This window comes from Thalassophryne amazonica, chromosome 6 (assembly GCF_902500255.1).
Source record: "Thalassophryne amazonica chromosome 6, fThaAma1.1, whole genome shotgun sequence".
Classification (NCBI taxonomy): Eukaryota; Metazoa; Chordata; class Actinopteri; order Batrachoidiformes; family Batrachoididae; genus Thalassophryne; species Thalassophryne amazonica.
The window spans coordinates 2637306-2652239 of record NC_047108.1 but is presented as its reverse complement, the minus strand read 5'-3'; the positions used below and the strand labels follow the sequence as shown (position 1 = coordinate 2652239).

The 14934-nt window shown below is 44.1% G+C and overlaps 1 protein-coding gene across 1 annotated transcript in view; it reads right to left on the bottom strand.

Annotated features, from left to right (window-relative positions):
- Window positions 1-2011: 2011 nt before the first annotated feature.
- Window positions 2012-14934, bottom strand: part of rcc2 (regulator of chromosome condensation 2) — a 112990-nt gene continuing 100067 nt past the window's right edge. The window contains exons 10-13 of the mRNA XM_034171654.1: window positions 13308-13413; window positions 9983-10055; window positions 9813-9890; window positions 2012-2447 (exon numbers count right to left, since the gene is read on the bottom strand). Of these exons, the coding sequence (XP_034027545.1) occupies window positions 2343-2447; window positions 9813-9890; window positions 9983-10055; window positions 13308-13413 (362 nt within the window). The 3' untranslated portion in view covers window positions 2012-2342. The remainder of the gene's footprint in view (window positions 2448-9812; window positions 9891-9982; window positions 10056-13307; window positions 13414-14934) is intronic.

The following is a 14934-nucleotide window of genomic DNA, read 5'->3' as shown; positions in this document are numbered from 1 at the left end:
GTGTATTAAAGGCACAGTCCATGCAGCATATCGCAGTAAAGAAAGGAAAAAACACTAACACACATAAAGGATCCACCATTTTTTGTCACCGATGACCCGTGTGGCCACAGTTATTTCAATCCAATTACTCCTTGAAAAAGTAACTTGTTTACTAAAGTGATTACTCAATTTTAAAATGCTAGTTACTTTCAGCTGCTGCCTACAACCCCCTTAGTCCCCCCCCCAAAAATGCCAACATAAAAATGTGGAGTCTCACCCACCAAAAAGTTTCCTTTTGGTGAGTCATTCTCACATGCAAAATTTTTGCCAATCAAAAATTATTCAGAGGTGGTTCAAGGTCACTAAACAGAAAATCTACTGACAATCAACACTGGTGCAATATTTGTAACGTCATGTCTCTGCCACTTTGAGATGTTAGTTCTCTACTCCTCAGTTGTGTAGTTTCTGTTAATTTTAGAGGTTATCAGCAGATTTGCCACTAGATGTTTACTGCAGTGACTATACAGGTCCAAACTTGGCTCCAAACCCAATCTGCACAAAAGCTGGGCTTTATGGTAACTTATCTCTCATTTGACCTGCTCCAATCCAATACCATCTTTTTTTTTTTTTTAGTAGTTTTCTAGTTGTTTTTTTTAAGAAAGAGGAGAGAATAAGGAAATATGGAACATACAGACCATCTCTAAACAAACATTCAGAGCAACTAGGACAGACGGCGGTAAGTTAAATCCAAAGGAAAACCATCAAATGAAAGAAAATTACTGCACTGATTCTGAATTTACAATATTCTCTGATTCAGGTGAATATCCCATTTCTTCCAATACTTCTCACATTTGTCAACCCCAAGTCTTATTGAAAAAGTCTGTCCACTCTGTAAATCTTGACCTCTATCCAGTCCAGCGATGAAGGTGGATCCACTCAACCATTTGTGAGTTATGGTTTTCTTTGCACCTACTAGTAGAATTAAGAGAAGTTATCTGTCTGACTTCCTCAAACCTTGGGGTAGATTTCATAGATAAAGTAAAATCACAGGGTAAATTCAAGCCCATTATGGTGTTGATTTCTATTATCACCTCTGACCAGTAGGGTGCAATCTTAGTACATTCCCAGAAAATATGAAAATGTCCTGCTGACATACTCCCACAGTTCCTCCAACACTGAGGTTTTTCAGGGTCTTTACATTGTCTACGTTTGATATTAGGAGTAACAAAAAAAAAAAAGCAAATTCCCAGTACTCTGTAAAAAACCAGTACCCTGTTGGGCAATGACACCTGTGGCGGTCGTTAACCTGGACCAGCACTATTCCTTTATCCAGACTTGTGATCGGCACTCAGAATGTTCTGTCTGCACACCCCATGTGGCTGAGTTGCAGATACATAAAGTACCTGAGAAAGTACCTTAAGATGAACAATCTGTGGGTCTGGCTGCACGTGGTAACTAACACCAAGGAAAGCTACCAACACTGCTACTTCTAGACCAACCAGGACCAAATGATGATTGATTTGTCTTTTCTATGTTCAATAAATAGTTTATAATACTTTACTTTCCTCTGGGTTCACCAAAGGCCAGGTTTGGTCACATGACCAGATCTTTCCCGCTGACAGACCGGTGTTTTTCTCCCACAGTGCAGCCAGCGGGCTCAGCGTCACTGTGTGCAGGTCAGCCGCCATACAGGTCACCCCCGAATTACACATTACATCATTAACTGTTTAAAAAAATGCAAAGATGAATGTTTTAATTTATGAGATCTTTAATTTTCATTTCAATATTTTAATAATAAAAAAATAACCAAATAATGAATGCAGAACAAGTAGAAGAAAAACACCACCTGATTTTATAACGAGGTGCACGGTTTACCCAGAATGCCTCGTTTGAAAGCTGAAACATGCAAACTTCTGAAAGCGCTTTGAGCGACTTAAATTAGTAAAGAGAAGGAGTGACGCGCATCTTTGACGCAAACAACAAAAGGAATGTAACAATGAGCAGAGTGCCCCACTCCTGATGATCCAGAGTTCCTGCTGATATATGTACAAAAAACCACGTCCACGTCCCGCTGAGTCTAAAAGGCAGCACAGGAACAGATTGTAACGCCCTTAAAAAAAAAATAAAAAATACACCCCAGTGAAAAAAATTCTGAGAACATTTCAAATACTGAAAAGAAAAGTTTGGCTCTGAAGTTTGGAAGCTCAAGTGCCTGTGGTCCCCTCGCCGCCCCGTCTCCGAGTTCAGTGTCGGTACAGAATCAGTGTGCTGGTATCAGGATGTGGATCTCCCTCCCAGTAGGAGGCCGATTCCAGGCTGAGTGGTGCTGGTCTCAGAATCCGGTGGAGGGTTGATGTTGGCCGTCAGATGGTTCGGGGGTTGTATTCGGGAAGCTTTTTCACCTTCTCCTCTTCCTGCTGAGTGTCCTGTCTTGCAATAGCCAGAGAATGAGAGTAACCCATCACCACCTGCAAACACAAACAGTAAAAGACTCATGACGTGCTGAGCTCCATCGTGCTCCATCACTGGGGGCTTTAGGGGGGCTCAACGTCTAACAAGAACGGAACATTTATTGCCCCCAAAAATGTTTCACCCCTCGTTTAATCACTGACTGGGTAACACTTTGTACAGTAATATTTCAGATGATAATTTAACTTTCAACTTGTAGCGGAAAGAGCAAAGCCTGGTGGGGGAGAAGCTCCACTGACAGCCGAGACTCGAGCCAGCACCCACAGACACCAAACTAATGGATTACACCTGTAGAAGGCCGCGCCAGTCCCGGATTGGCCCAGCCACACCAGGCGCTGCAACTCAACAACCTGAAGAAGGACCTCCAACGCAGAAACCCTGATCTGATGGAGCAACTGTGGCGCAAAGTGCCAGTGTCACGGAGGCCTCACCAGTTCATCAACAGTTCAACACGACCTTTAAATAGGTGTCCAAAATTGTTCTCAGTCACCTTGGAAAAACAGATAGTTCAAAAATAATTCTGACGATGTAGTCCGTGATACTTCCAAAAAAAACCAAACAAAAACTAGGACTGCAAGCAGTCATATACGGGCCCTCGTTCTGCGCAACCGCCTACCCAGGCCAATGGGTGCCCTTGTGACCACATGTGGGCATGTGCATGCAGGGGCAACCAATCATCACACAGTTAAAATTTTAAACAAATCACACAATGCATCAAGGAGTTATGACATTTTGATTGTTCATCCACTAGGGGGCGCTCAATGTACAAACAGAGGTGCTGGGTGTGTTCAGGGGCCAACCGTCATCATACATGTGAAGTTTCAAGTCAATCAGTTAAAGCATGAAGGAGTTATCATGACTTGATGTTCCATGGCAAAGGGTCAAAATGGCGGCACCATAGCGGCCACACCCTTCAACATAGAGAAAAGCTTTCGATAACTTTTGGTCAGTGTCATCTCTGGATGCTGTCAAAGAAATTTGAAGTGCATTGGACAAAATCCCTAGGAGGAGTTTGTTCAAATACAACATGTGGAAATCATTTAAAAATGAGAAGAAAATTCAAAATGGCCGACTTCCTGTTTGGAGTAGACTCATGGTGCAAGAGACTTTTTTGTACGTCTATGCAAGTCACACGTGTACCAATTTTCATCTCCCTACTCCAAAAAAAACCCCTATGGGGAGGGGTTTTTGAAAGTTTCAAGGGGGCGCTATTGAGACATTTTGCCCCGCCCATGGGCGACGCCCCTATGAATTGTAAGAGGTTGTCGTGCTCGACCTGTGTATCAATTTTCATGATCATTTGACAAAATTAAAGCCGTCAAAAGGAAGAACGTAATTTCATGGCGAATGGGCAATATTCGGCACGCCGCCACACGGACGCCGTTACTCGTAACTTCACGGCGTTCATCGCCTACGTTCACCAATTTGTTCTGCATGTTTTAGAAGTGGAATGAAGTTGATTGGGTTAAGTATGTGACATCAGGACCTCTTAAAGTAAAAATAGGACATTTCCCGCCACCACCGGGGGGCGCTATGGAGCAGGTGGGAACTTAAGATATGCAGACGTTCAGGGCGGAGCCCTCATCATGTCCAGCAAGTTTGAAGGATCTACGATGAAGTATGTGGGCGTGACAGCCGTTCGAAGTGAAATGGCGTGCTCCGAAAAGCTCGCCAAAGTTTGACAACCCCTAGCAGCCACGCCTTTTGACTTAATTAGAATCTTTTGATAACTTTTGATCACCATTGTGTTGTGATGATTTTGACCAAATTTGAAGACGATCGGATAAAATCCCTAGGACGAGTTCGTTCAAATGTAAGTAGTGGAAATGGCCAAAAATGGCAAAAATTTGCTCAAAATCTAAACTTAAAATCAAAATGGCTGACTTCCTGTCGATATTTCACCATGACAGTAAGAGACTTTCTTGTGCGACCTGGCATGGTAAATATGTGTACCGAATTTCGTGAGGCTACGACGAAAAAAGCCCAATGTGGAGGGGTTTTTGAACATTTCTAGGGGGCGCTATTTCACGATTTTTCTGCGACCATGTGCGACGCCCCCAAAATATCGAATTTCGGATCCGGCCGGACGACTTTGGAAAGTTAGGTGAGTTTTTGAGCATGGGAAGAGGCCGAAATTTCTATTTCAAGAGTGAGAATAATAATAATAATAAATAATAATAATAATAACTAGGACTGCAAGCAGTCATATACGGGCCCTCGTTCCGCGCAACCGCCTACCCAGGCCAGTGGGTGCCCTTGTGACCACATGTGGGCATGTGCATGCAGGGGCAACCACTCTTCACACAGTTAAAATTTTAAATCACACAATGCATCAAGGAGTTATGACATGTTGATTGTTCATCCACTAGGGGGCGCTCAGTGTACACACAGAGGGGCTGGGTGTGTTCAGGGGCCAACCGTCATCATACATGTGAAGTTTCAAGTCAATCAGGCAAGCATGAAGGAGTTATCATGACTTGATGTTGGTGCAAGAGACTTTTTTGTACGTCTATGCAAGTCACACGTATACCAATTTTCATCTCCCTACTCCAAAAAAAAAAAAAAAAAACCCTATGGGGAGGGGTTTTGGAAAGTTTCAAGGGGGCACTATTGAGGCATTTTGCCCCGCCCACGGGCGATGCCCCTATGAATTGTAAGAGGTTGTCATGCTTGACCTGTGTTTCAATTTTCATGATGATATGACAAAATTAAAGCCGTCAAAAGGAAGAACATAATTTCATGGCGAATGGGCAATATTCGGCACGCCACCACACGGATGCCGTTACTCGTAACTTCATGGCGATCATCGCCTACGTTCACCAAGTTGATCTGCATGTTTTAGAAGCGGAAGGAAGTTGATGGGGTTAAATATGTGACTTCAGTACCTGTTTAAGTATAATGTTCATATGGCGAAGGGTCAAAATGGCGGCACCATAGCGGCCACACCCTTCGACATACAGAAAAGCTTTCGATAACTTTTGGTCAGTATCGTCTCTGGGTGATCTGGAAGAAATTAGAAGTGCATTGGACAAAATCCCTAGGAGGAGTTCGTTCAAATACAACATGTGGAAATCACGTCAAAATTAGAAGAAAATTCAAAATGGCCGACTTCCTGTTTGGAGTAGACCCATGGTGCAAGAGACTTTTTTGTACGTCTATGCAAGTCACACGTGTACCAATTTTCATCTCCCTACTCCAAAAAAACCCCTATGGGGAGGGGGCCCATGGGCGACGCCCCTATGAATTGTAAGAGGTTGTCGTGCTCGACTTGTGTATCAATTTTCATGATGTGCCAAAATTAAAGCCGTCAAAAGGAAGAATGTAAATTCATGGCGAATGGGCAATATTCGGTACGCCGCCACACGGACACCGTTACTCGTAACTTCACGGCGTTTATCGCCTATGTTCACCAATTTGTTCTGCATGTTTTAAAAGTGGAATGAAGTTGATTGGGTTAAGTATGTGACATCAGGACCTCTTAAAGTAAAAATAGGACATTTCCCGCCACCACCGGGGGGCGCTATGGTGCAGGTGGGAACTTAAGATATGTAGACGTTCAGGGCGGAGCCCTCATCATGTCCTGTCCAGCAAGTTTGAAGGATCTACGATGAAGTATGTGGGCATGACAGCCGTTCGAAGTGAAATGGCGTGCTCCGAAAAGCTCGCCAAAGTTTGATGACCCCTAGCAGCCACGCCTTTTGACTTAATTAGAATCTTTTGATAACTTTTGATCACCATTGTGTTGTGATGATTTTGACCAAATTTGAAGTCGATCGGATGAAATCCCTAGGACGAGTTCGTTCAAATGTAAGTATTGGAAATGGCCAAAAATGGCAAAAATTTGCTCAAAATCGAAACTTAAAATCAAAATGGCCGACTTCCTGTCGATATTTCACCATGACAGTAAGAGACTTTTTCGTGCGTCCTGGCATGGTAAATATGTGTACCGAATTTCGTGAGGCTACGACGAAAAAAGCCCAATGCGGAGGGGTTTTTGAACATTTCTAGGGGGCGCTATTTCGCGATTTTTCTGCGACCATGTGCGACGCCCCCAAAATATCGAATTTCGGATCTGGCCGGACGACTTTGGAAAGTTTGAGTTTTTGAGCATGGGAAGAGGCCGAAATTTCGATTTCAAGAGTGAGAATAATAATAATAAATAATCTATTAGATAAATATGATTCAAACCACTGCAGCGCAGTGCCTTTAATACCTATGGCATGCTCTAATCTCTGTAATAAAATTTTATGGTCAACAGTATCAAAAGCAGCACTGAGGTCTAACAGAACAAGCACAGAGATGAGTCCACTGTCCGAGGCCATAAGAAGATCATTTGTAACCTTCACTAATGCTGTTTCTGTACTATGATGAATTCTAAAACCTGACTAAAACTCTTCAAATAGACCATTCCTCTGCAGATGATCAGTTAGCTGTTTTACAACTACCCTTTCAAGAATTTTTGAGAGAAAAGGAAGGTTGGAGATTGGCCTATAATTAGCTAAGATAGCTGGGTCAAGTGATGGCTTTTTAAGTAATGGTTTAATTACTGCCACCTTAAAAGCCTGTGGTACATAGCCAACTAATAAAGATAGATTGATCATATTTAAGATCGAAGCATTAATTAATGGTAGGGCTTCCTTGAGCAGCCTGGTAGGAATGGGGTCTAATAGACATGTTGATGGTTTGGATGAAGTAACTAATGAAAATAACTCAGACAGAACAATCGGAGAGAAAGAGTCTAACCAAATACCGGCATCACTGAAAGCAGCCAAAGATAACGATACGTCTTTGGGATGGTTATGAGTAATTTTTTCTCTAATAGTTAAAATTTTATTAGCAAAGAAAGTCATGAAGTCATTACTAGTTAAAGTTAAAGGAATACTCGGCTCAATAGAGCTCTGACTCTTTGTCAGCCTGGCTACAGTGCTGAAAAGAAACCAGGGGTTGTTCTTATTTTCTTCAATTAGTGATGAGTAGTAAGATGTCCTAGCTTTACGGAGGGCTTTTTTATAGAGCAACAGACTCTTTTTCCAGGCTAAGTGAAGATTTTCTAAATTAGTGAGATGCCATTTCCTCTCCAACTTACGGGTTATCTGCTTTAAGCTGCGAGTTTGTGAGTTATACCACGGAGTCAGGCACTTCTGATTTAAAGCTCTCTTTTTCAGAGGAGCTACAGCATCCAAAGTTGTCTTCAATGAGGATGTAAAGCTATTGACGAGATACTCTATCTCACTTACAGAGTTTAGGTAGCTACTCTGCACTGTGTTGGTATATGGCATTAGAGAACATAAAGAAGGAATCATATCCTTAAACCTAGTTACAGCGCTTTCTGAAAGACTTCTAGTGTAATGAAACTTATTCCCCGCTGCTGGGTAGTCCATCAGAGTAAATGTAAATGTTATTAAGAAATGATCAGACAGAAGGGAGTTTTCAGGGAATACTGTTAAGTCTTCAATTTCCATACCATAAGTCAGAACAAGATCTAAGATATGATTAAAGTGGTGGGTGGACTCATTTACATTTTGAGCAAAGCCAATTGAGTCTAATAATAGATTAAATGCAGTGTTGAGGCTGTCATTCTCAGCATCTGTGTGGATGTTAAAATCACCCACTATAATTATCTTATCTGAGCTAAGCACTAAGTCAGACAAAAGGTCTGAAAATTCACAGAGAAACTCACAGTAACGACCAGGAGGACGATAGATAATAACAAATAAAACTGGTTTTTGGGACTTCCAATTTGGATGGACAAGACTAAGAGTCAAGCTTTCAAAAGAATTAAAGCTCTGTCTGGGTTTCTGATTAATTAATAAGATGGAATGGAAGATTGCTGCTAATCCTCCGCCTCGGCCCGTGCTACTAACAGGGACTTAGAAGTGAGAGACCTAATGTTTAATAGACCACATTTAACTGTTTTAGTCTGTGGTGCAGTTGAAGGTGCTATATTATTTTTTCTTTTTGAATTTTTATGCTTAAATAGATTTTTGCTGGTTATTGGTGGTCTGGGAGCAGGCACCGTCTCTACGGGGATGGGGTAATGAGGGGATGGCAGGGGGAGAGAAGCTGCAGAGAGGTGTGTAAGACTACAACTCTGCTTCCTGGTCCCAACCCTGGATAGTCACAGTTTGGAGGATTTAAGAAAATTGGCCAGATTTCTAGAAATGAGAGCTGCTCCATCCAAAGTGGGATGGATGCCGTCTCTCCTAACAAGACCAGGTTTTCCCCAGAAGCTTTGCCAATTATCTATGAAGCCCACCTCATTTTTTGGACACCACTCAGATAGCCAGCAATTCAAGGAGAACATGCGGCTAAACATGTCACTCCCGGTCCGATTGGGGAGGGGCCCAGAGAAAACTACAGAGTCTGACATTGTTTTTGCAAAGTTACACACCGATTCAATGTTAATTTTAGTGACCTCTGATTGGCGTAACCGGGTGTCATTACTGTCGACGTGAATTACAATCTTACCAAATTTACGCTTAGCCTTAGCCAGCAGTTTCAAATTTCCTTCAATGTCGCCTGCTCTGGCCCCTGGAAGACAACTGACTGTGGTTGCTGGTGTCGCTAACTTCACATTTCTCAAAACAGAGTTGCCAATAACCAGAGTTTGATCCTCGGCGGGTGTGTCGTCGAGTGGGGAAAAACGGTTAGAAATGTGAACGGGTTGGCGGTGTACACGGGGCTTCTGTTTAGAACTACGCTTCCTCCTCACAGTCACCCAGTCGGCCTGCTTTCCCGGCTGCTCGGGATCTGCCAGAGGGAAACTAACGGCGGCTAAGCTACCTTGGTCCGCACCGACTACAGGGGCCTGGCTAGCTGTAGAATTTTCCACGGTGCGGAGCCGAGTCTCCAATTCGCCCAGCCTGGCCTCCAAAGCTACGAATAAGCTACACTAATTACAAGTACCATTAGTGCTAAAGGAGGCCGAGGAATAACTAAACATTTCACACCCAGAGCAGAAAAGTGCGGGAGAGACAGGAGAAGCCGCCATGCTAAACCGGCTAAGAGCTAGTAGCTGCGCTAAGCTAGCGGATTCCTAAAAACACACAAAGTGAATAATGTGTAAATAATTTAGAGGTGATTCAGCAGAGGGAGTGCTTTAGTTAAGGCACGTGAAGATTACACTGTGAAACAAATCGTTGTCTAGTTAACTAGATCAATCTAACTGCGCAGATTAAACAGCTAACAGATACAGAAAAACACCGCTGTGCTCTGGAACAGGAAGTGATACAATACCGCAGTGAGAGCCAACCACCAGCTTTCTTTGTTTCTGTGACAATTAGGCAACATGCCACTGCTGCTGGAAACAAGGTCACAGAGCCCACTGTGGGAAGTCCACTCAGCAAGCTGAGCGGGACATTTACCTGCTCGATGTAGATGCCATCTAAGGTCTTGACCTCCTGGGCGGTGGTGGACGATTTGGGTTTGTTATCGCCGTAACCCTAAAAGATTAGCACAAAACTAGAATAACTGCTGATGTGATCACAAAGTGTGTTACTGTTTACACAACATCCAGTCAGGTCACATGACTCACCAGCTCACCAAACGTAGGCGACGGGCCCCAGCTGATGGTGCTCTCATCTGCAGCGATAATGATGCTGCTCTTCCTGTTCAACACACACACACACACACACACACACACACACACACACACACACACACACACACACACACACACACACACACACACACACACACACACACACACACACACACACACACACACACACACACTCAGCTGACGGACAGGACGCTGTGCTTCCTGACTTTGTGCTATGAAGCACTGGTTCATGACACAGTTGGGTGAGCTTCAAATATTACTGATGTCTATAAGATTAGTTGGAGTCTGATGTGCAGCTCCAGAATGGACATACTTATTTCAACATTTTCCCACATACGAGGGTAGGCTGTAAAAGTTCTAAGGCTCACTATGATACAGTTAATGCATTAACTGTATCATAGTGAGCCTCAGAACTTTTCAGCCTACCCTCGTACCTACTAGCAGAACATCAAACTGTGTTACGTTAGCCTGCATGGCTAACGGAATAACGGTAAGATGAATGGACATGAACTCACTCATCTGTCATCTCCAAACATCACGATGCTTCAAACCACCGTTAACTGATTATTACGCCTCACTGACTGCTTGTTTACCAATGTTTGCACATTACCGCCGCCAACTGTTCGGGGTGTGGAGCACATGATTCAAGTGGGGCATCAAAACTGATACAGATTCAGACTACAGATGCAGGTATCAAGTTGGTGAATTTTGTGACATGCCTACTATGACCATGAGCTTTGAGTCACAAAAAACAGGTTGTGGATACAAGTGGAACACATGAGAGTCCTCTATCGGGTATCTGAGTGTAAACTCAGGGATGCCTGATTATCCAGGAGGAATTCAGAGTTGAGCCACTGCTCCTTTGTGTAAAAAAAAACAAAAAAAAGCCCGCTGAGGTGCTTTGGGAGGAGGTCCATCCAACCAAGAGGAGGAGGCTCCAACTAAGAAGCAGAACAACTGAAAGGATTATATTTCCCAGCTGGCTTGAAAATGCCTCCTGATTCTCCAAAAAGAGTTGGAGGACTTGGCTGGGAAGTGTGGGATGAGCTGGTTAATCTACAGCCACCGTGACCCCGATAAGCATCAGAAAATGAATGAATAAATGAATCTGTGACAACTGATGTCCGAGTCAACTGTGGAGTGCAGCGAGCAGAGGAGCTGCACTTCATGCACTAATGTGTTCCTTTAACAAGTAACAAACTGCATGAGAGCTGTGAGTGGATCCAAATTCAAAAACAGCAGCTAACATGACTTTACATTAACAACCGGATCTTCACACTTGCCAAAAAATGCCCCTCAAAGAGGGAAATAAACCTTGTACACATATGTCCATTACACAACAGAAGTGATCTGAAAACAACCCTTAAGGCTGAGTTCCAGTCGATCGCGGGCTGAGTTCCAGTCGATCGCATGAAAAAAAAATCTGTCACTGGACTCTAGAGGACATAGTGCTGCTATATCAGATTGATGCAGCAGGTGGCAGCAATGCACCAACAAGGATGCCAGCTGGCGTTAAACGCCAGAGTAGAAGAACAGCTCTTCTTCTATGGTGGATAAGAACAATTATAATTTTCATCCTGTATTATTTTTTTAATTTATTTGAATGACAAATCCATCTGTCTTATGTGCAATGTAAATGTGGCTTTGAAGAAAGGGAATTTGGAGCAGCATTTCAGACGATTCACAAGAAATACGATGCTAACTTCTAATGCTAACCCGGCTAAATCCCCTCTGCTCGCTTGAAAAGTCCAGGAATTGAAAAGTCGGTGAGCAACACAATGATTCATGATAAATAAATATGAAGAGTGATGAATGTGGAGAACAAGACTGCAGTGTTCTGTTCGGGCCAGGAGTCTGAGGACACATTCATTCTGTTCACAGCTGGAGGAGACACACATCATCTGCACACAGATGTTTGGTGGCTCAGCAGAGGTAAATTTATGAAACGTTCAATCCATGCTGAACATGCACAGCTGTTGGATTTGAAATCAACTTTAAAAGCATATTACATGTGCTATCAAGCAGGTTGCAACAGTGAGACCTGCAGAACTTTCCACACATGGACACAGAACTTAAGCACCAGGACACAGAGTGGGTGGAGCCTGAGAGTGCACGTTATGATGATCACGTGCAGAGCATCTTACTGACTTTGCCTCCAAAGAGCCTGTTGTCAGTTTTCCATTTGGGGAAAATATAGATGTGGACTGTATATCGTCCAAAATGACATCACTCTTCATCCTGGATCCTCACACTGAAAAATGACATTGAGCTCAAATCCAGAGCAACACCTGACATGAACGTCCAAATCTGGACTCTAATGCAGACAGAGAGTGTCTGAGTGCCTGATTACGGCTGAACTCAGCTCCTACTGTCCAGACTATCAGAGACCAGCTTCCTCCTCTCGGGGACAGAAGTCCCACTAGGGTCGGGAACAACTTTTCCAACTTGAGGCCAGTCCGAGGACTACTTGTGCTTATTCTTTTCCACCGTGCACATTTACTTCAATGATGCATTATTATTGTTAAAACCTGCCAGAAAATTGTATTATTATTACGCTGTGGCGTTTGATGTGGCTCGGTAGATCTCGATACACTCTCAACTTTAAAAGTAGATCTGGGCACCCATGCCTTAAAGGGTTTTAATTTTTCATGTTCAGTTTCAGATTGGTGAGATTCCTGTAAAAATAATTTGACTATTTTCCCTTCTCTTCTTTGCCATCACTCTGTACAAACAGAAACTGACCTTTGTCACAATTTTAGGAGTTTTTACTCCATAACTCCAGAACACTGAGTCACAGTTAACCCAAACTATACCTTTTTGGAATTGTTATGATCAGATAAATAATGCAGTATAGTTTTCAACATGACTGGAGCATTTTTATAGTTTGACATCTGTGTAACACAACATTGAACCTTACTTGGCTATAGCTACCACCATGGGATGGCCATGGTACACTGAGGCTGAATTCTAAGTGTCCTTTAAACCCCTTAATTGGTTGTGACTGGCCCATGGACTAAGACAGTTGGTTGTGATTTGAAGGTAAATATACACAAATCAGGCAAACAAATATGAGCGTATGCTTTACCTCTGTAGAGCAAACTGTCCTCAAAAACTGAGTTGGTGTGCACGAAGAAGATGACTGAGGGAAGCCACCAAGACATAACTCAGGAGGAGTTATGTCTGAGATTAGAGAGACTGAATGCAATCTGTCTTGTGCTTCCCCACTCAGATTTCCCCACATATCTTGTGGCAAACTCGAGTCTAGATTCAGAGAAGAAGCTGAGATATTCACACGTACCCACATGCCAAACTGCGGATCTTCCAGCCACAGAGGTCCTGCACAGCTTTGGGGTACATAGTTGACTCTCTGGAAGTGTTTGTCACCCCCCAGAAGAAGAGCCCACCTGCAAACACACAGATAAATGTGCACATCCCAAAACACACACACACACACACACACACACACACACACACACACACACACACACACACACACACACACACACACACACACACACACACACACACACACACACACACACACACACACACACACGAAGTCGTCACACCAGACATCAAGAATCAACGTTTCAGTGCAGAGACACAAACAGACATGTCCCTTTTGACAGAACACAACCAAACATCTTGTTGTTTGGTTGTGTTCTGCTGGTGTGTTTCTAAATTAACCGACACTCACCATCAACTGCTTATCTGGAACCGGGTCACGGGTGAAACCGCTCCAGCAGGGGACCCCAGACTTCCCTTTTCCGGGACACATTACCACTTCTGACTCGAGGATACTGAGATGTTCGCAGGCTAGTGTGGAAATATAATCTCCCCACCTAGTACTGGGTCTCCTCCTAGGGGGACGTGCCTGGAACACATCCCTAGGGAGGCGCCCAGGAGGCATCCTTTCCAGATGCCAGAAGCACCTCAGCTGGCTCCTTTCAACGCAAAGGAGCATCAGCTCTACTCCGAGCTCCCCACAGATGACTGAGCTACTCACCCTATCAATAAGGGAAACACCAGCCACCCTCCTAAGGAAGCCCATTTCAGCCACTTCTAACCACGATCTAGTTCTTTTTGTCATGAGCCAACCCTCATGACCATAGGTGAGAGTAGGAACTTAAACTGACCAGTAGATCGAGAGCTTCACCTTTCGGCTCAGCTCCCTTTTCGTCACAACAGTACGGTACAGCGCATGCAACTCCGTCCCTGCTGTGCCGATTCTCCAGCCAATCTCGTGCCCCATTGTCCCCTCACTCGTGAGCACAACCCTGAGGTACCTGAGCTACTCCACTTGGGGCAAGACCACAATCCCTAGGGCAGGCTCAGCAGCAGGCAATCCATCGGTTTCCTGCTGAGAACCTTGGCCTCAGATTTAGAGGTGCTTATCTTCATCCCAGCCACTTCACACTTGGCTGTGAACCGATCCAGTGAGTGTTGAAGGTCACAGGCCGATGAAGCCAACAGGACCACATTATCTGCAAAAAGCAGTGATGGCACCCTGAGCCCACCAAACTGAAGATGCTCCTCCCCCGACTATTCCTCCATATCCTGTCCATGAATATCACAAACAGGATTGGTGACAAGGTGCAGCCCTGGTGGACCCAAACACAGCTCTCGCTCTGTGAGTATAGAGATTGGATGGCCTTGAGAAGAGACTCCCGCAGCACCTCCCACAGTATCTCCCGGGGTACCCCATCATACGCCTTCTCCAAGTCCACAAAACACATGTAGACTGGATGGATATACTCCCAGGCACCCACCAGGATCCTTGTGAGATTGAAGAGCTGGTCAGCTGTTCCACGGCCAGGACAGAACCCATGCTGTTCCTCTTCAATCCGAGGTTCGACTATCGGCCAAACTCCCCTTTCCGTTACCATGGAGTAAACTTTACCAGGGAGGCTGAGTAGTGTGATGCC